The 21,175-nt window shown below is 40.7% G+C and overlaps 1 protein-coding gene across 3 annotated transcripts in view; it reads right to left on the bottom strand.

Annotated features, from left to right (window-relative positions):
• The window catches only part of DAAM1 (dishevelled associated activator of morphogenesis 1), a 182,409-nt gene that overhangs the window by 89,885 nt on the left and 71,349 nt on the right, over positions 1–21,175 (bottom strand). For all 3 annotated transcript variants that reach the window (XR_009738759.1, XM_061429032.1, XM_061429033.1), the window contains exon 2: positions 15,907–16,125. Coding sequence is in view for 2 of the 3 variants with exons in the window: in XM_061429032.1 (XP_061285016.1) it covers positions 15,907–16,089 (183 nt within the window). In the remaining variant the exon portion in view is untranslated. The remainder of the gene's footprint in view (positions 1–15,906; positions 16,126–21,175) is intronic.

The raw sequence follows: 21,175 nt of genomic DNA, 5'->3' as shown, positions 1-21,175 counted from the left end.
AAGTGGTACCTCAATGCAGTTGTAATTTGCATTTTCCTGATGACACCTGATGCTGAGTATGCCTTTTGACAAGTTCACATGACATTCACACATATTCTTTTTTGATATATTTATTCAAATCTTTTGCCCACTTATGAGTTGCCTGTCTTATTATTGTTGCAAAACATGTCCTTTGGCAGAGGTATGTACTGCTAGTATTTTGCCTCACCTGTGCCTTTTCATTTTGTTAAGTCTATTTTGATCACTAAGTGTTTTTTATGCAATACAACTTCATAATATTTTTTCTTTTATTAAAGTTAGTGCTTTTTATTTTCTGTAAGAAATCTTTGCAAGCTGCAGATAAAACAAAACAAAACTCTATGGTTTCTTATGGAAGCTGCAACCCACTCCAGTACTCTTGCCTAGAAAATCCCGTGGACGGAGAAGCCTGGTGCAGGCTACTGTCCATGGGGTCACAAAGAGTCAGACACGACTGAACGATTTCACTTCACTTCAGCTTTAGCTTTACCTCCTATGTCTGAATCGATACTCTATTTCACAGACACTACTCCTGGGGTCCTTCTTTGGTTACAAAAGGGATGGACTGATTTGGCTACTTTCTTTTTCAGCTACCTGCACTCATTTAGATACACTGCTAGGCAAGCTGGGGAATGAAAGCACAATTGACGAAAGGAGGAAAAAGAACAGAGTATAAGCTAATTTGAAATCATCTCATACATTAGTTTCTTCAAAATTACTTCCAAGTAATATTATAAGAGATTTTTCATTTTGATAATTCAAATACTCAAAGAGGCAATCATGGAAAACAAAACAATTAGGATCACAGCATCTCATATAGTATCTCTTTACATGAATTTTTAAAGAAAAAAAAGTCAACCTATAGAAGTAGAAAGGAGATCAGTGGTTGCTTGGGGCTAGAGGCAGGAACAGAGATTAACTGCAAATGGACCCAAGAGGAGATATGGTGATGAAATTATTCTAGAGCTGGATTGTGGTAATGACTGCAAAACTATATAAATTTACTAAAATGCATTGAACTGTATACTTACAAGGGGTCAATTCTATAGCATGTAAGTTATATCTCAATAAAGTTCTTAAAAAACAAAAATCAAGCCTGGTTGATGGAGCCCCAGGAAAACAAAAAATTTCAGAATAGAGAAAACAGGGCCGTGTGTACATAGTAAGGAAAGATCATTCTGGTTGAACAGTTAACTAAAACAAGGAATCTATTTAGAAAAGAAACATTGGGGGAAAATGTATGAAGAGGTAGGAAAGGGAAAAAGTGAACCTCTTTAAGTGGTTCAATCTGAGAAATGTTACAACTTAAATGCAGTTTCTGTTTGAAACCATGATCACTTCCATGAAATATTCTTGTCCTTCCCTTGAAAATTATGTAGGCTCCAGTAGTATGCATTCCATTTAGACCAAGAGTTGGGCAATGTTTCCCCCAATGTCCCTTAAGATTAAATTAGGTGATAGGTTAATATAACAATTTAAGTTCTGAAGAAACTTTTCAGTGTTTTTTGTTTCTCCTGAGTAGTGATCTAGAGAAGAGTACTGGCCTTCTGTGGGTTAATAGTCAAGTTTTTCACTTGTTCAATTGCTAAGTCCTATCCAACTATTTGCGACCCCACGGACTACAGCACTCCATGTAGGCTTCACCTCCTTCACTATCTCCCGGAGTTTGCTCAAACTCAAGTCCATCGAGTCAGTGATGCCATCCAACCCTCTCATCCTTTGTCACCCCCCCCCTTTTCATTTCCTCTTCCCCTCAATCTTTTTCACTAAGATTAACAAACAAATGTATTTAGCACAACCCCAAGAAACATCCCGGTTGCTTCTAGATCACCTTCTAACCTCTCACCTTACTCTCCCCACCCCCAATTTTTGCAATCTGGCTATGTCAGATATTGTTTTGAGGGCTGGCAATTAATCCAAAGATAAATAGAATAAATTTAGTTCCTGTTACTATACCTTAGACTGAGATGGCCTAGCTCCTTTCATTGGCCAAAGAATTTTTTTTTTCCATATTATTCCTTCTTGGATAGGGCTTTAAAAGTTAAAGGAAAATGATTTAGTGAATGGTAAAGAAAGAAACATCTGCACCAAGCATCATTTTTCTCCACAGAAAGTGCAAGTTTCTTAAAAATGGAAACCAACAAAGGCTTTTCTTCTGTGGGAAGATACCAATTATGTTTTTCATATCTTTATAAAACACTTATTTCCTATATTTTTATTAGCTTGGAGAAAACATAATAATTAGACATTTTTTTTTTATTAAGAAGAAAAGAATGCTGAAGGAGGTCCAGCTGTGGGAACTAAAGTTCTGGCTTCATCTCTCACAAAGCATGTTATAAACCCCACTTGGAAAGATTCTGCACAAAGAAACCCCACCAGTTCTACATTCTAGAGTAAGCAGGCAACTCTATAGAAAAATCTATATAAATCAGAAAACAATTGGCATAGCGCAAATAAATCTAAGGAAATGGATTGATTCACTAGATAAAGCAAAGGAAGGAATTTTGAAATAATATACAATAAGGGTTTTGAATGAGTTGAAAAGCTCTTTTCAGAGATGTGAGTGAGGCTAAAATATGGAATTATTTATAACACCTTCAATGCTATATTTAAAGGACTTATTTTTTGAACATCTACCAAGTCAATAGATTTCAGTGAGCCAACAACAAGTGAGTTTTCAGCTAACAGAAATCTCTAATGAAGGAATTCAGGATTCCTATTTCTGATGAGTTAAGCTAACTCTGTATCACAGAGAAGTAGGAAGACACGTGTTGAATGCTCGGGGAAACAGAGATTAAAAACACGGAGAGAGGGAGAGCTAAGACAGACAGGTCCTTGGGGTTACCCTGCCAATCAACCCACTGCTTTGTGTATGTTTCTGTTTTGGGGTTGTTTGGCTTTGGTTTTTAAATGGTCCTTGACAAGGTAATCATCCATTTGACTCAATGCACAGAGCTCACAGTATTTTTTAACACTATATTATTCACACAAGGGTAACTTTTCTTCTTCATATTAAAAACACCAGGTATTTACCCATAGCAAACAGGCCCAAGTTACCCATCCTGATCCCACCCACCAAAAGTCTCCCACATGTCCAGCAGGCAGCAACCCCCCGGTTCACCTCACACAAACCCAACAGCAGCGGTGCCTTCTCTGGATTTAGCCCTCTCCCTCATCCACCCTCATCTCCCACGTCTAACCTCATCTCCCACCCCACAACTCAACACTACCACATACAAGACAAACCCTCTTGGAGGGACAAATGGCCAGGCCTTAAGTCACATGACACAGTGATAAGTACCACATAAAGCGGAAAGGGCCAGACAAAGCGGACAGAGGACTGAAGGGTGGCACTTTCACAGCAGCAAAATTAGACTTCTATAAATGTATGGAGAAAATGTACCTTTCAGCTGCAGTAATTCATTAAATTTATGAACATCCATCCTTCCCACAGCAAATAGCCACCACATCCACGAGTCATGAAATGCCATCACAGCTCTTAAAATTTAACCACCATGACCTTGAGAACAGTATTTTATTTTCTTAGGGGTGGTTGGAAACCTGAAAGTTAGATAAGCCCTTTGTTGGTTTAAATAGAGGAGCGTTCAGTGAATTATTACCTGTCCCTAACCAGTCAAGACAGACATAAATGGAAAACAACAGGGAGTGTTAAGTCCCCAAAGAGATGTGTACACACAGAGAATAAACCTTAAAGGTTTTCAGCCTGTGAGATTTCTGCCAACGTTCTTAGTCATTACAGAAAATACCACAATATGACTCACCATCACCTACACAATAATGTTCTCTGTGTCTGACAGATGTGTTTTCATTCGACACATAAAAATAACAACTGAGAAACCCCACAAGCAAAGGCTAATAGAAATAATTTTTAGTTTCTTACAACCCACGGTTAATTGTTTTACACTATTTCCTTTCCTACTCTGAATAGCAGGCAATGCAAACTATATCCAGTTTGCTAGAAAAAAGTCTGCTGCAAAACCTGTAGGCTTCTTATTTGGCTTCTTTGTGTTATTTCAAGTAGAAACTTCATTATTAGTCTGCATCACCAGCAGTTTTCCAATAATCTAAAGGAAATCACCTTATTCTAAATATATGCTGAAATCAACTCCCAAGAGCAATCCAGCCATGCAAATGTCCAATTTTTATATTTATAATCTAGTACAACTTCTGTTGACAAGGCTTAATTGAGAGGATTTCTAAGCAGTGTTTTCCTGATTAAATGGAGGGACTTTGTCTCCTGAGACACCAAGTCAGCTTCTAGAGTAAGAGGTAAGAAAGGTCCTGTGGGCAAGTGTGAAGCCAAGTTACACACGCGTCCCTCTTCAGTGACACCAGCACTGCTCTCCCCCAGGCCTCTCCCGACCTGCTTAGACTTGCTAAGCAGCTCAGCCAGCACTTCTAAGTTTTAGCTGGGTCAAAAGATATCTAGCACAATGAGTCTCCTCCCACACTGCAGCTATTTACTTATTCTACCATGTAATATAGGGTGGAGAGACTGCCAAGGACGGAAAATATTTCTTAGACAAGAATGCTGAAGCTCCAATACTTTGGCCACCTGATGCGAAGAACAGACTCACTGGAAAAGACCCTAATGCTGGGAAAGATTGAAGGCAGGAGGAGAAGGGGATGACAGAGGATGAGATGCTTGGATGGCATCACCGACTCAATGGACCTGAGTTTGAGCAAACTCAGGGAGATACTGAAGGACAGGGAAACCTGGAGTGCTGCAGTTCATGGGGTCATAAAGAGTTGGACACGACTGAATAACAACAACACCCTCAGCCTTTTAACCTGCTACCCTTCAGTGCTCCCATGGTAACTGACATCCAAATGAAGAAGAGTAGAGAGACTGACAAAAGGTGGACATGGACGCAGGAAGAGTACAGGAACCAGCCCAAACCTATCACAACTACTTCAAGAATAATTCAGAATAGGAATCCAACTGTTGGATGATTCAGCCATCATTAATTCATGCATGCACACATACATTTATTCAAATCTTCCTGAGCATATCATGTATAAACCTTCAGTAGTGAGTTATTCATCCAGGCCACAAGCATTTACTGACCATGGACTCGGGACCAGGCACTGCTCGAGGCCCTGGGGATCTTGAGTGAAAATGCCAGATTCGATGCCTGTGCCCTTCTGCTCTCTGACGTTGTAGAGGTGCATGCTCACAGGGATTTAACATGAGTGTCCATAGGTGAATAAACTAAATTGATTGTTTAAAAGATGGCAAAGGACTTGCTTTTTTCTTCTATACCCAAGAAATGTCCATCTTTCCTGAAAACAACGCAAGTATACATTCCAAATAACCTTCATTTGGTTCAGTTTAGTTCTTAAATATTACATTGTATAATGAAATAAACAGCTAGCAGCTGTAGGATGTTTCCAGTGGATTTAGTTAACATTAGACAAGAGGTGGAAAATTCCAACTTTTTTAGGAATTTGGTTTTCTAAAATATATATTTTTTATATATATATATATATTTTTTTTTTTTTTCTTCCTCCCTTCATCCATGAGCCAGAAAATCGTAACTAAAAGATGTAACTGGTACTGAGCTCCTACAACACAAATCAAGAAACACTTTGAAATTCCAGAGGAACTGCATCTGGAAAAGCGGGGGACTTCAAGCCTAGCAGATAAAAAGAGTTGAGGACAGTTTAGAATTGCAATTCATGATCCATATATTGGGCACTCACCTCCCGCAGGGTGTGTGACATATGTTTTATGAGAGCAAATGGTATTTAAACGACTCCCAGTGTATCAATATATATCCTTGAGTACATTTATTTGTACAAACTACCAGATTGTTCTAGCCATTACTGAAACACATTTTCAAAATTACACTTGAAAGCTTACCTAAACCATACCACTTATGGAGATCAAATTATCCTCCCTGTCTTTAAAACCTATACTGGTCTGGATGGGGACATGTAAAGAGTTGGCAAGTAGCACAGTTTGCTGACTGTGTAATTCACACATGGCAGCCTGAGGATTAAGTTAAATAATCAGATTTTAAATTGAAGCCAAAAGCTAAGTAGATACATACCTCTCAACATCTCTTTAAGACTCAGGGTAATGAAAATCATCAAGGCCAAGGGGACTCATAACCATTTTCTCAATAACATTATTAGTTCAGAGATGGTTTTGCAGAATTTGTATTAAAATAAAGTTTTCATGATTTTTTCCTCCATCTCTCCCTGAGCCCCCATCTGCATTTCAGTCCCTGCTCTAAATTAAGAAGCACCCAGAAATAAATGGATTGATAACAAAATACCTAACATGGAGTAAAAAATGTAAATTTAACAACTTGAATAAAAGGACATTTGGAATGGTCTTGATGAGATAAAATATACATTTAGGACTAGAAGGAATAAAATGGTTTATGGTTTTATCTTAAGCTTTTCTGTATTTGTTTAGTGAATCAGAAGACAAGACGAAAACTTTGAAGACCATCTTGACCATCTCACTATCTCTAAGCAGACAGGACCTCAAAGAAATGTATACTGTCCATTGAAATGAAGATCTACTGCCAATCCTACTAGATTTCTGGATGTATTGCAAAGTTCAATTCAAAAGCACAGCATATATAAGCAAGCAAAACCCCCTATATCAACATGCCCCATATCACAAACCATCAGTTCTTCTCAGGCCCTAAATAATTTGTTTATAAAGTTCTAGATTTAGAATCATTTTTTGCTCATCTTTAAATTGACTATATACTGGCAATAGTTCACATCTATCCCACAGCAATTTTAGCACTGAACCCATTTAAGCCCATTTACATTCCCACTTCCTTTTGTGATATACTGCACATTCTCATACTGTTCCAACATTTCTTTATGAACTCATCAAGTTAATTTCTTCAAAAATACCACAGTATCAAGGGAATATCTACTCTATTTTTTTCTTCTCTGTCAATTAACCATGTCCTTTACATGAACAGAATTTTCTCTTTTGAGTTTTATAAGTTTGTCAATTGAAAAGAATTTTTAAACTCATGGCAATTGAACAATTTTGATATCAATTCCTTCATTAGATTTTTGGCTTTCAGACAACTGAACACTTTAAGACTATTCCAGATATAGCTTTGAAGTCTTTGTGCAGTCTGAGTTCTTAATTACCAAGCAATTCTTTACACCAGAGATCCCCAATCTCCAGGATCTAAAGTCTGATGATCTGAAGTAGAGCTGATGTAATAATAATAAAGTGCACAATATATGTAATGTACTTGAATCATCCCCAAACCATCCCACCCTCCACCCCCCACCCAATCTGTGGAAAAATTGTCTTCCCTGAAACTGGTCCCTGGTGCCAAAAAAGTTGGGGACTCCAATTAATGTATAAGGTTTACACTCCAATTAAGAAACAACATATGAAAACTATGACTTCCCAAACTGGCTTAAATCTCAACATTCAAAAAACTAAGATCATGGCATCTGGTCCCATCACTTCATGGCAAATAGACAGGGGAACGATGGAAACAATGAGAGACTTTATTTTTTTGGACTCCAAAATCACTGCAGATGGTGACTCCATCCATGAAATTAAAAGACACTTGCTTCTTTGAAGAAAAGCTATGACCAACCTAAAAGGCAGAGACAGTACTTTGCAAACTATATGCACAAAGGTACATATAGTCAAAGCTATGGTTTTCCCAGTAGTCATGTATGGATGTGAGAGTTGGACCATAAAGAAAGCTGAGTGCTAAAGAATTGATGCTTTTGAACTGTGGTGTTGGAGAAGACTCTTGAGAGTCCCTTGGACTGCAAGGAGATCCAACCAGTCAATCCTGAAGGAAATCAGTCCTGAATATTCATTGGAAGGACTGATGCTGAAGTTGAAGCTCCAATACTTTGGCCACCTGATGCGAGGAACTGACTCACTGGAAAAGACCCTGATGCTGGGAAAGACTGAAGGCAGGAGAAGTGGGCAACAGAGGATAAGATGGTTGGATGTCACCATCAACTCAATAGAAATGAGTTTAAGCAAACTCCGGGAGATAGTGAAGGACAGGGAAACCTGGTGTGCTGCAGTCCATGGGGTCATGAAGAGTTGGACATGACTGAGCAAGTGAATAACAACAAAAAGAGCAAAATCTGTACACTGGTATATCATAAGACTAACCTGGATTCCTGTAGCTCTTTTCATACCAAAGTGACTTTAGAACATAATGAAAAATGAAGAGTTTACTGATGTATGTTCCCAAGGGAATTCATCTGGCACCGTTTGCCTCAACTGTGAATTCATCTAATTCTGATACGTCAACTAAATCCTCTCTGTCTTACTATCTTCATTTCTCAAAGTCTATGCTGGTTACTAATGTTGAGAGTGTCCTCAGGACCTCATAACAATAAAACTGACCTATAGTAAGTGATTATATTTATGCGCATACAAATCTTCTCATTATCCACCAACACTATCTTCCTGTTGAGGTATTAACTTTTGTTGACAATCCTCAATTATATAAATGGTGATCATTAATGAATTTCTTAATTAGTTTCTTTCAAATGTTTTTTATATTTCCTGGAAGGCATAACACTTAAATGATACTACACAACTAAACTTTTTTAATAGCACTTTTGGAAATCCACTTTTGGATATCAGTTCTTAAAAAAAAAAAGCAACAACTGTTTATTGGCTATCTAAAGACAGTTTTCCACTTGTATCCAACATAACCTTTTCTATCTAAAGATCTAAAGATAGAATGTAAATACACCAAAATGGGAATTCCAAAAAGTGACTTTTGGCAAACTAAAAGTAGAGTTATTTAAGTCAGACTGCCATGCCACCCACCCCCAACCCACAGATAGAGTTGGGATTGGAAATGAATTACACAGGAAGAACCTCACCCTGACAATGGGTCACCCAGTAACTCCCAGTGGGGAGAGGGAACACTGCCACTTGGGATGGGCCACAAACTCCAGTAGCACCATTCAGTAATTGCAGCACCTAGAAACACCCCCTCACATTTCCACTACCTCCAAGTGGTGGAGTATTAAGTTGAGAGAAACACTTGCACCATTTTTATTGAGAATGGTGAAATGCACAGGTTTTAGGATAGATGGCTCTAGTGGTAAAGAATCCACCTGCCAATGCAGGAGACACGGGTTCAATCCCTGGGTTGGAAAGATCCCGTAGAGTAGGAAATGGCAACCCAATCTAGTATTCTTGCCTGGAAAATTTTGTGGACAGAGGAGCCTGGAGGGCTATAGTTCATGGGGTCACAGAGTCAGATATGACTGAGCACCCACATACACACACATAGCACTGTATAACAAATTATCCCAGAATATTAGACACATTGGTCAAATAAATGGAAGACTAAATACTGAATCTGAAAGAAGGCAGGTTAACAGAAAACAGTATAAATAGAATTGGTAACAAGTCAGGATTAGGAAAACTTGGGTCTATATTGCTTATTACTTCCAACTATCTATCACAATGATGTACTCTCTTAGAAAGGAAAGTTTTCCTCTGGTCAGTTAACTGATTCCAAGGATACTTCGAAAATCATGACCAGACTTATCATAAACTTGGTTTCTCATCTATTAATAAAACCTCACCCAGGAAAAGCAGATGTATATTCTGATGTTTCACAAGGCAAGAGAACTGAGGGAATCTATGAGGAGATGTCATTTCTAATATAACCGCTGCTGTGAAATATTCTGCGGGATACCCTCAGCCCATCAACTCTTGGTACATCCAGGAGTCATGTATTAGAACAGAAAACCAGAAGGGGGCTATAGTAAATTCTCTTTCCATTTCAAAAGTCAAGTAGCCACAGGAGATATGCATTAAAACAAGCCATCTCACCTCAACAGTTGGACTCAAAGGAAAACATATTCAAAATCTACCCAAGGAGACATGACACATTTTGCTAAAACTTACTGACACCTCACAGAGACTGCAATGAACAAGGGTTATTTTTGTAAATATAACCAGATAGCAAAATGTTTTGATGTACTTTAGTGTATTGCATTGAGAAAACCTGTAAGAAAGCAGGGGTACTGTCCTTTAGTTCAAATAAGAATCTGAGAATATAAAATAACACAACTGTCTCTCTTCATCCCTTTTTCCTGGCTCTCAGAACCCCAATCCACCCAGGCTCTTATTTCACGCACCATCTAAGCTGAACTTTCAATTTCTTGAGTCTTCCACGTATTCTCTCTCACCTCACAGCCCTATACATGCTATTTTCACTGTCTGTAACACACTTTCCTCTCCTCTTTGCCTGCATAATTCCTTCTTTTCAAGTCTTACATTAAATATCACTTCCTCCAGGAATGCTTCCAAGATCCTTCCAAGCCAGTGAGGCTTGGGGGTAGGTGTCAGTAAGCAGCATCCTTGTTCCCCAACAAGAATGGAATTAAGTAACAGCTAGGTTAAGAGCTCAAGCAGATGGGAGATCAAAAAACACCTCCCTTTTTGTTCCTGAAAGCTGGGTTGGAGAGCCCAACTTTCATCTGCAGACGTGGGCTTGCTGGGATTTCAATGCTGAGTTAGACACATAGCCACCAGTCATGGAAATAACCGGACAATTTCAGAACTCCCCAAGGGGGTTCAATCCTATGAAATTTATAGCACCAAGGGTCACAGAACGTGTGCTTTCTGAAAGCAGGTTAAGTTGCAGAGAATTCGCTTAAGGGAGAGAAACAAAGCTACGAATTTTCCAAAGAAGGGTTGGAAGGAAAGCCGAGAATGTTACTTCCCAGAAAGAGAGCCAAGGGTCATGGAAATGGAACCTGTGAGTCAACTCTCACCTTGTGAAAAAAGGGGGAATAAAGGTTCTTCGTCAAGAAAATGTCCTGCTGGAGCGGCCCCTCTCAGAGCCCTCAGTCACAATGGATAAGAGAGCGTCTTCTGTTGCCTGTTTCCCCTGCTGGACCTTCAGCCCCCACAAAGTCAAGAAGGACCAGTGGCCTCAGGGCCTGGCACAGAGCAGGCAATTAACACACATGCGCACACATACATACACACACACACACACCCCTAAAGGAATTTATCTGTCAATTAATAACACATTCTTCTGTTTATCCCAAAGGAAATCTTCCACTGCTAATGCTAAGACAGAAAAAGTTACATGGACAAAGACTGCGTACAGTGCTATGCCCCCTACCACTCTTCAAACATGCTGGTGGGGATAATCTAAGACCTAAAAACCCTGTCGAAAAGACAAGACTTTAGCTGAATCTTATTTTCTGGGAAGAGTGCTGAGTCTCAGATTGGTTACATTCTTGATTTGTGACTGAGACACAGGACAAAGCAGAAGTAGAGAACTGGGGGAAATGGGGGCAGTAATATGGAAAAAGGATTGATGCTCAAAGACATAAAATACATGGTTAGGGAGATAACACTGATTCTCAATATTTTATTTTTAAACATCCCAAATAATTTCAAAATTGTTGGCAGGAAGACTATTTCTATTTGGCAATTCACAGAAATGCACACACACGTTCCCAGGCTACCCGTCCTCAGCTCTTCAGAAGCAACAGAACAGCTTCAAAATCAGCTGGTCAATCGGAAGGAAGTAGAAAACAGCAAGAATTGGTGAAGGTGAAGAAAACTTAGAACTCTCACACACTGCTGGTGGAAATGTAAAATGGTGCAGTGTAGTCCACTTGGAAAACAGTTTGGAAGTTCCTCAAAAGTTATACACAGTGTTATACATGACTCAGAAATCTCACTCTCAGGTATACACCTATTAAGAACTGAAACTATATTTCCACACCAAAAAAACTTGCAAATTAAAGTTTAGAGCAGCAATACTCATAAAAGCTGAAGACTGGCAACAACCCAACTGTTCATCAACAATGAATGGATAAACAAAATGTGGTATGTCCATACAACAGAGTATTGTTCAACAATAACAAGAAATGAAGTATTGATACATGTTACAACTTGGATAAACCTTGAAAAGATTATACTAAGTGAAAGGAACCAGTCACAAAGGACCACATAATATATGATTCTATTTACAGAAAATGACCAGAACAGGCAAAGTCATAGAAACCGAGTAGATTAGTGGCTCCCTGGGGATACTAGGGTTGAGCGGAAGTGACAAGTAATGACTAATGGGTAAGGGAGTCGCTTTAGGGGTGAGAAAATGTCCTAAAATGTACTGATGGGGGCATTATTTTGTGAATATACCAAAAGTCAGTGAATTATACACTTTACACAGGTGAATTACTGAGCTCACCAAAAAGTTCATTCGGGTTTTTCTCTAAGATCTTACGGAAAAACCGAAACGAACTTTTTGGCCAACCCAATATATGGTATGTCAATTGTACCTCCACAAAGCTGTTATTAAAAATGGGGTGGGAGGTGGGGAGTGTGTGCACAGAGTATGGGCCTGAGACCTCCAGAAACCACTATATCCTGAAACTGGAATGCTCTTGCAGCTTGACTATACACTGTTAAGAGTATGAGGCACTGCTCAGGGCCCACATTCTTTAAAGATTCATTTGGTCGACCTCCCATCCAGGCTTGCTTTATTTATGAGATGATAAGGTTGCTGTAAGCAATTCTGAAAGCAACCTTTTTGGTATCACTTTTAAATACATCAAATGAGTGACTCATCAGAAGATGCAAAGGAAACTAGCTCACAATGACAGGCTCTGGTGAGATGCTTTCCATCAGACAGAGGCAGAATGGCCTGCAAGTTAGGACCAACACTGGCGCGTGCACAGCAGGCACATCAGCTTTCAAAAAAAAGAAAAACCTGGGATATTTGCCTGGGGTGATGTGCCTAGAACATACCTGAATTATCTTCCATCCTTCTTGCTATACTAGGATGTGGGGTATGAAGCACCCATGAACAGGCAGCAGTCTCTTTTTTAAAAAAAAAAGTTGTCTTCTTTAATCTGTGCAACAACACATCAGAAAGATGGCATTATCCCCATCTATGGCATTTTACAGGCAAGGAAATAAACCCAAATTCCAACAGAAACCATCTCAAAGGAATTTACCCTACATTGCAGCATGCTCCACCTCCCCACGTGGCCATCCTCTTCTGTGCACGGACATAGGCAGAACTGCTCCTGCAACTACTCAAGAGAACCTGGGCAGAGGTTCCCAGTGGCTCTGAGCCCACCTTCCTTGCCCCAGGACACCTTTGGCAGTTGGATGGATTTGTGGGCTAAGTCCCTGAAGTCAAGAGTAGACAAAAATCCATCCATCACTCGCCAGGACAGATACAAACCTCAGGATAATTTGTTTTCCAATGGTTTTGGCTTAAAGTTCTGGTTTGGCATTGGTTTTTTAACAACTAACAGCTGTAGGCAATTTTCACACAGAATAAAGACATCAATAAGGCTGAGAGTGGAATTTTCTCCCTTATGAATACAGAACAATGAGCTGTCTTCAAGATGTACATGGAGCTGCCACCACACAGGCTCTGGCTTGGGTCTCATTTGGGGAGGCTGACAGATATAATTGAAAGGACCACGGAGGTGGGTGCTCCGCGGGGACTAGCTCTGTCCACCAGCTTCTCTACCACTGAGGAGGCCTTTGTCTATCAGCAACATCTGTCTCCTTTGGTTGACTTTGGTTTTAAAATACTTCAACTGGGAAATAATGCCAAGACCATCAATGCATCATTATTGCCTTTCATGACAGCCATCATGATACATGATTCACTGCCCATCCCTGGGAAAGGACGGTGTCCCTCCACCCATCCCAATGACCTCAGGCTCGGCCATGTGATTTGTGGTGCCAGTCCCTACAGAAGGATGACATGTCCTTGCCCCTGTGAATTCGGGAGTGGTAATGTGATCTGTGTAGGCCAAAGGAACATGTACTGAAGTGACACGTGTCATTTCCAAGCATAAGCTTAGAGCCTGAGAAGTTCACCATGTCTCTCTTTCCTCTGCCACCAGGCCTGAGCCTTGATCTTGAGTAGACAATGGCACAGTGCAGAACCACAGCTGATCCACAGCAGACATGCAGCATCAATGATAGAGAGGCCACTGAGGTTTTGCTATCACAGGATAAACCAGCTGCAGATGACCAAGACACCCATTAACGCTAAACCCTTCCACTACTCTTTTCACTTTCAATCCCTCCTGACCATTCACCTCTGCCAAGAGGTCTTCCCTGACCACCTTCCTCATCCATCATGTCCTATATCCCACAACAGTCACACACAACCTATGCAGAGGTGTGTGTGCTTCTTGCCGTGGTGCATTATACCTCTCAATTAAACTATGGAAACTGGCAGCGATTTGGGAGCAGGTTCTAATTTTCCATTTTGAACCTCCTCACTAATATGTAAAACAGAGTTCTGTGTGCAGTGGAAATGGGAGAGGGTAGAGATTCTTGATGGAGAAGGCAATGGCACCCCACTCCAATACTCTTGCCTGGAAAATCTCATGGACAGAGGAGCCTGGTGGGCTGCAGTCCATGGGGTCGCTAAGAGTCAGACATGACTGAGCGACTTCACTTTCACTTTTCACTTTTATGCATTGGAGAAGGAAATGGCAACCCACTCCAATGTTCTTGCCTGAAGAATCCCAGGGACGGTGGAGCCTGGTGGGCTGCCATCTATGGGGTCGCACAGAGTCGGACACGACTGAAGTGACTCAGCAGCAGAGATTCCTGAAACACTCCAAAATATTCAACATCCTCAACTGTAAACATGCTGCCAGGCATCACCTCTTTCTTTTACCAACCAAGTTTGGTAATCAGCTCATTAATCCACTCAGGAGGCCAGAACTCAAATATCAGTTTCATAGTATTAATACTCGCCCTTCTTGGTTTATCTCATAAGAGAAGCTTATAGGTGAATTTTGGTTCATCAAAGCTGGAGTGCCACAAGAGTTCAGTTGCTATCCCTGGAGGGCGGTGACACAGCCTACGACGTAAGACATGTAAAAAGATAGCGGTCCCTAGTATCTGCTGAACAATATAAATGGTCTGATTAGAACTAACTCCATTACAAAATGTCAGATGCGATCAAAGAAGGATAGAGTCTCACGTAATATTCATTGAGTACCTAGGAAGGGGCAGGCACTGGGCCATTCCCACTCTGTGTGATTCTCATTTAAATGTTACATCAAACCTAGCAAGTGTTTTTTCCCTTCCACTTTCCAGAATATAGGCTCAGAAAAGTCATAAGCTTTTTCCCTACTGATACAGATAATAAAGTCAGAGCAGTAATGTGAGCCAAAGTCTTCCTAATGTCCATGCCAGTGCCCTTGACCATACCATAATATCCTCTGAAATGCAGACTGGAAAGAAACACTACTTTGCAGATGCTTGAGAAGCTAAGTTGCAGAGAACACCTATATCTCTTGATGAGTGGGCCCTACATAGATACATCTCTCACTTCAGTATAGTGGATTTTAAAATATGATAGCATCTATAAAAAGTTTCCCACAACAGTTATTATTGCAATCCTATCATTAGGCTAAATAATGATACTCTACTTAAGTAATAATGTCTTTCATCCAAGGATCAAGGACATGAGAGACAGTGTGACTAACTTTTTAAAAGACACTAATACTACACACTGGGAGTGGCAGGAAGCATGAGGGAATCCCAGGAGGTGTCAGATGAAGGAAATATTTGTGCATACAAGCACTCAGGCTGGGACAGGAGGAACTAGAAAGGGCAACTTAGGAAGCAGTAGGGCTGCATATTTGAAGAACTAAAGATCTAAATCTCTTCATTTAAGCACCAGCAAACCCTCTGAGGTAGTGATGCTACCCTTTCCTTTCTCCTCTACAGGCTCAGTGCTGACAGTAGGGGCACAGACGGGGGCTGTTTCACCAAAGATAAGGCAAGACTGTGTCCAACCAAACTGTCCACATCCTCTCCCCTTCCTCCGGCTCCCAACCACCCCTGGGATGAAGACTGAGACTCACCACGAGTTCACTGAACATGACATCCAGCTCCTCCACAGGGGGCATGGGTAACGCAGGCTCCATGGTCTGAAGCGCAAAGTTGCTATCATTTCGCAGCCGATATGTGATTTCTGGGTGATCATTGTTTCGGAAACAGCAGAAGATGAATGAAATCCCCCGTCCACCTCTCTTCCTTGGGGCCATAGCTGAATTCTGTTTTATTTCTTGACTGATTAAACTCTGCCAAAAGAAGACATAACAGAGTTAAGAATACAAAACTGAATATATATATATATATATATATATATATATATATATATATATATATATATTTCAAGACAGACCAATTCACCAAAGAGCCCCATGTACTGAAGGCAATGTCAAAAGGAGCTGACGGCTGGAGACAACGTCCGCAGGACATAGAGGACAAGCCCAAGAGGGTCTGGGGGGCCAGCTGAGCAGAGAGCACATGTCCTTCTAGTCACACGTTGAATGTTTCCTATGACCCACTGCTGAACAAACAGTACCACCCAGCCACCCTACGCCCCAGCATTTGCTCCAATCACACTGGCTCTTGACCATGCTTTGCACATCACCTGCTCTTTCCTGCCAACCCATACCGGTATTGTTAACCCCTACAGGAATGACCTTCTCTTCCTTGCCACCTAGAAGATTTCTTACTCATCCTCTAGGGTTTGACTGCAATTTCTCCTTTACCATCCTCAAGTAGAATTAATAATACATATGCTAAGGCATATCTACCTATTGCAGCTCTTGTCACAGTCTAAGTTCCTCAGCAGTGTGTCTTCAAGTTAGACCAGGATAACTAAAAGCGGGAGGGAGGGACTCTGCATTAAGCAACGTGGTGGCCCTAGTGCTCCACGCAGCACCAGGAAGACAGAAGGCACTTGGATAATGTTTATTGTGTTGAATAAATTAATAACAAATGGGGAGTAACTTAACATGAGCTAGGAGGGTCAGAGATTTCCAAACAGAAAAGATCAAATAAGTTTACTGATAGAGAGATGGCTGACTAAATTATAGTATACTCACATAAGAGAATCTAACACACTCACTAAAAAGAACGAGGCATCTATGCACGTAGACATGAAAAAAAAAGCTCAAGATGCTATGTGATGTATATACTACATACTACACGATTGCATATTTTAAAGCACTTATAAATACATGTAAGAAATGTTATCAGCAGTAACCTCCAAAATAAAGAGAGGGGACTGGAGAACTACCTTTCACTTCATATCCTTTCAAATTTGAATTTTTACCATAAAAGCACTGCAGAATTTTAATCATTGCACAGTCTTTTTTAAGTCACAATTATGTGTATCATCCTAGAAAAATTTCTAAGTTATATTGTCAACTGAAAAAAAGCAACTCAAAGAAAAATGTGTATAACATGTCCCATAATGTCTTTTTAAAATGATATTACACAAAAACCTAAATAATTTACATGTAAATACATAGCAAAAGGCCTGGAAAAATACACAGTAATTTCCTAACTCTGAGAGATGACAGGGATGGGGAATAGGCAAGAATGGAAACATACTTTCTGTGAGAGAGAGATATATATATGTGTGTGTATATATATACACACACATATATACACACATTTATGATGAGAGCATATTCATGTATAACTGCAGTAGACTTTTAATTTTTAAAGAGAGATGGGGTTGAAAGGGGAAAAAAAGGTGGACTATGAATTGACCCTTGGTGAGCTGGAAAGGCAGAGGAGGAGAGCTACATCTGTGTCGGGAAGATGTGGAGAACACAGGCACGGAGTCCAGGGAGGAGCCACAGGGAGTGAAAGCGCAGAGGAGGGCTGGTGCGGAGAAGCCGCAGCCCAGGCTAAGAGTCTGGATTTACCCCATGAGCAATTTCGAGTCATACTTAAATGCCCCACCCACCCTACTCTACTTTCGTGGAAAAAAAAAAAAAAAGTAGAGAAAGCAGATGTGGTTGGGTCTTGATGACTCTCATAGTTCAGAGCTGTGGGCAGGTGACCTTGCTGGAGAAGCTACAGTGACCGCTGAGCACCAGAGAGTGCACTGCAGATGATCAGACAATGTATTCACATCCCCGACCAGAAAGAAATTCAGCACTGCTGAGACACAGAGCTAACACTACTGCTAAGACACAGAGCAGGCACTTCTCAAGATAGGAGAAAAACCTGAGGGTGAGGCAGAGGCCAGCAACTATCCTCTCAAATGATTTCTAGGAGCAGCTCCATAGCAACAGGATCAGAGCTGTGTCACACGCCACCCTCCCCACTCCCGAGTGAATTTAAAACCAATGGGAAGAAGCTATAAGGAGACATAAGGAAGAATTTTCCAATGTCTATGGTTGCGGTAGGATGGAAGTGAGGAGTCCCTGGCTCCACTGTCTTCAGACTAGAGTTCAGTTCAGTTCAGTTCAGTCGCTCAGTCATGTCCGACTCTTTGCGACCCCATGAACCGCAGCAGGACAGGCCTCCCTGTCCATCACCAACTCCCCGAGTCCACGCAAACCCATGTCCATTGAGTCCGTGATGCCATCCAACCATCTCATCCTCTGTCGTCCCCTTCTCCTCTTGCCCTCAATCTTTCCCAGCATGAGGGTCTTTTCCAATGAGTCAGCTCTTTGCATCAGGTGGCCAAAATATTGGAGTTTCAGTTTCAAAATCAGTCCTGCCGATGAACACCCGGGACTGATCTCCTTTAGGATGGACTGGTTGGATCTCCTTGCAGTCCAAAGGACTCTTAAGACTCTTCTCCAACACCACAGTTCAAAAGCATCAATTCTTTGGTGCTCAGCCTTCTTTATAGTCCAACTCTCACATCCATACATGACCACTGGAAAAACCATAGCCTTGACTAGACGGACCTTTGTTGGCAAAGTAATATCTCTGCTTTTTTTTTTTTTTAATTTTATTTTATTTAACTTTACAATATTGTATTGGTTTTGCCATATATCAAAGTGAATCTGCCACAGATATACATGTGTTCCCCATCCTGAACCCTCCTCCCTCCTCCCTCCCCATACCATCCCTCTGGGTTGTCCCAGTGCACCAGCCCCAAGCATCCAGTATCGTGCATCGAACCTGGACTGGTGACTCGTTTCATATATGATATTATACATATTTCAATGCCATTCTCCCAAATCATCCCACCCTCTCCCTCTCCCACAGAGTCCAAAAGACTGTTCTATACATCAGTGTCTCTTTTGCTGTCTCGTATACAGGGTTATTGTTACCATCTTTCTAAATTCCATATATATGCATTAGTATACTGTATTGGTGTTTTTCTTTCTGGCTTACTTCACTCTGTATAATAGGTTCCAGTTTCATCCACCTCATTAGAACTGATTCAAATGTATTCTTTTTAATGGCTGAGTAATACTCCATTGTGTATATGTACCACAGCTTTCTTTATCCATTCATCTACTGATGGATATCTAGGTTGCTTCCATGTCCTGGCTATTATAAACAGTGCTGCGATGAACACTGGGGTACACGTGTCTCTTTCCCTTCTGGTTTCCTCAGTGTGTACGCCCAGCAGTGGGATTGCTGGATCATAAGGCAGTTCTATTTCCAGTTTTTTAAGGAATTTCCACACTGTTCTCCATAGTGGCTGTACTAGTTTGCATTCCCACTAACAGTGTAAGAGGGTTCCGTTTTCTCCACATCCTCTCCAGCATTTATTGCTTGTAGACTTTTGGATCACAGCCATTCTGACTGGTATGAAATGGTACCTCATAGCGGTTTTGATTTGCATTTCTCTGATAATGAGTGATGCTGAGCATCTTTTCATGTGTTTGTTAGCCATCTGTATGTCTTCTTTGGAGAAATGTCTATTTAGTTCTTTGGCCCATGTTTTGATTGCGTCATTTATTTTTCTGGAATTGAGCTGTAGGAGTTGCTTGTATATTTTTGAGATTAGTTGTTTGTCTGTTGCTTCATTTGCTATTATTTTCTCCCACTCTGAAGGCTGTCTTTTCACCTTGCTTATAGTTTCCTTTGTTGTGCAGAAGCTGTTAAGTTGAATTAGGTCCCATTTGTTTATTTTTGATTTTATTTCCAATATTCTGGGAGGTGGGTCATAGAGGATTCTGCTGTGATGTATGTCGGAGAGTGTTTTGCCTATGTTCTCCTCTAGGAGTTTTATAGTTTCTGATCTTACGTTTAGGTCTTTAATCATTTTTGAGTTTATTTTTGTGTATGGTGTTAGAAAGTGCTCTAGTTTCATTCTTTTACAAGTGGTTGACCAGTTTTCCCAGCACCACTTGTTAAAGAGATTGTCTTTAATCCATTGTATATTCTTGCCTCCTTTGTCAAAGATAAGGTGTCCATATGTGTGTGGATTTATCTCTGGGCTTTCTTCTCTGCTTTTTAATATGCTATCTAGGTTGGTCATAACTTTCCTTCCAAGGAGTAAGCGTCCTTTAATTTCATGGCTGCAGTCACCATCTGCAGTGATTTTGGAGCCCAAAAAATAAAGTCTGATACTGTTTCCACTGTTTCCCCCATCTATTTTCCCATGAAGTGATGGGACCTGATGCCATAATCTTTGTTTTTTGAATGTTGAGCTTTAAGCCAACTTTTTCACTCTCCTCTTTCATTTTCATCAAGAGGCTTTTTAGTTCTTCTTCTCTTTCTGCCATAAGGGTGGTGTCATCTGCATATCTGAGGTTATTGATATTTCTCCCGGCAATCTTGATTCCAGCTTGTGCTTCCTCCAGCCCAGCGTTTCTCTTGATATACTCTGCATATAAGTTAAATAAGCAGGGTGACAATATACAGCCTTGATATACTCCTTTTCCTATTTGGACCTGAGTTACCTGTTAGAAATGCCTAAAGGGTAAGGTACCCCAACTCTCAGATGGGAGAGGGGAGAGAAATCAGAGATTTTCAGTAGGTATTAATTTGAGCTTCTCACTCCAGCTTCAATTTCAGCAGTTCTGCTTTTATCCTTTTGGATACTGACATATTATCTTATAAAAACATCCTGTGGCTACTCACTGCAATTATAAGAACATGTAAAGGCCACACAACAGCCTCCAAGGGGCATTACAATCTGGCTTCTGACTACCCCTCCCCTGACCCCATCATGTAGAGCTCTTTGTATGAGTCATTGCACTTCAACTATACTGGCCATGCTGACTCCTGCCTTGGGGCCTTTGTATCAGCCACACCCTTGAACCACATCCTTGACAAGCATGTTCTGGCCCCACCTATGCATGGCTGATTCTTCTCATCATTAAGGCCTCAGCATGATTTCACTTTCTCAGGAAGCCA

Source organism: Bos javanicus, chromosome 10 (assembly GCF_032452875.1).
Source record: "Bos javanicus breed banteng chromosome 10, ARS-OSU_banteng_1.0, whole genome shotgun sequence".
Lineage (NCBI taxonomy): Eukaryota > Metazoa > Chordata > Mammalia > Artiodactyla > Bovidae > Bos > Bos javanicus.
Note: the sequence above shows the minus strand (reverse complement) of the source record. Positions and strands in the feature narration are given on the sequence as shown.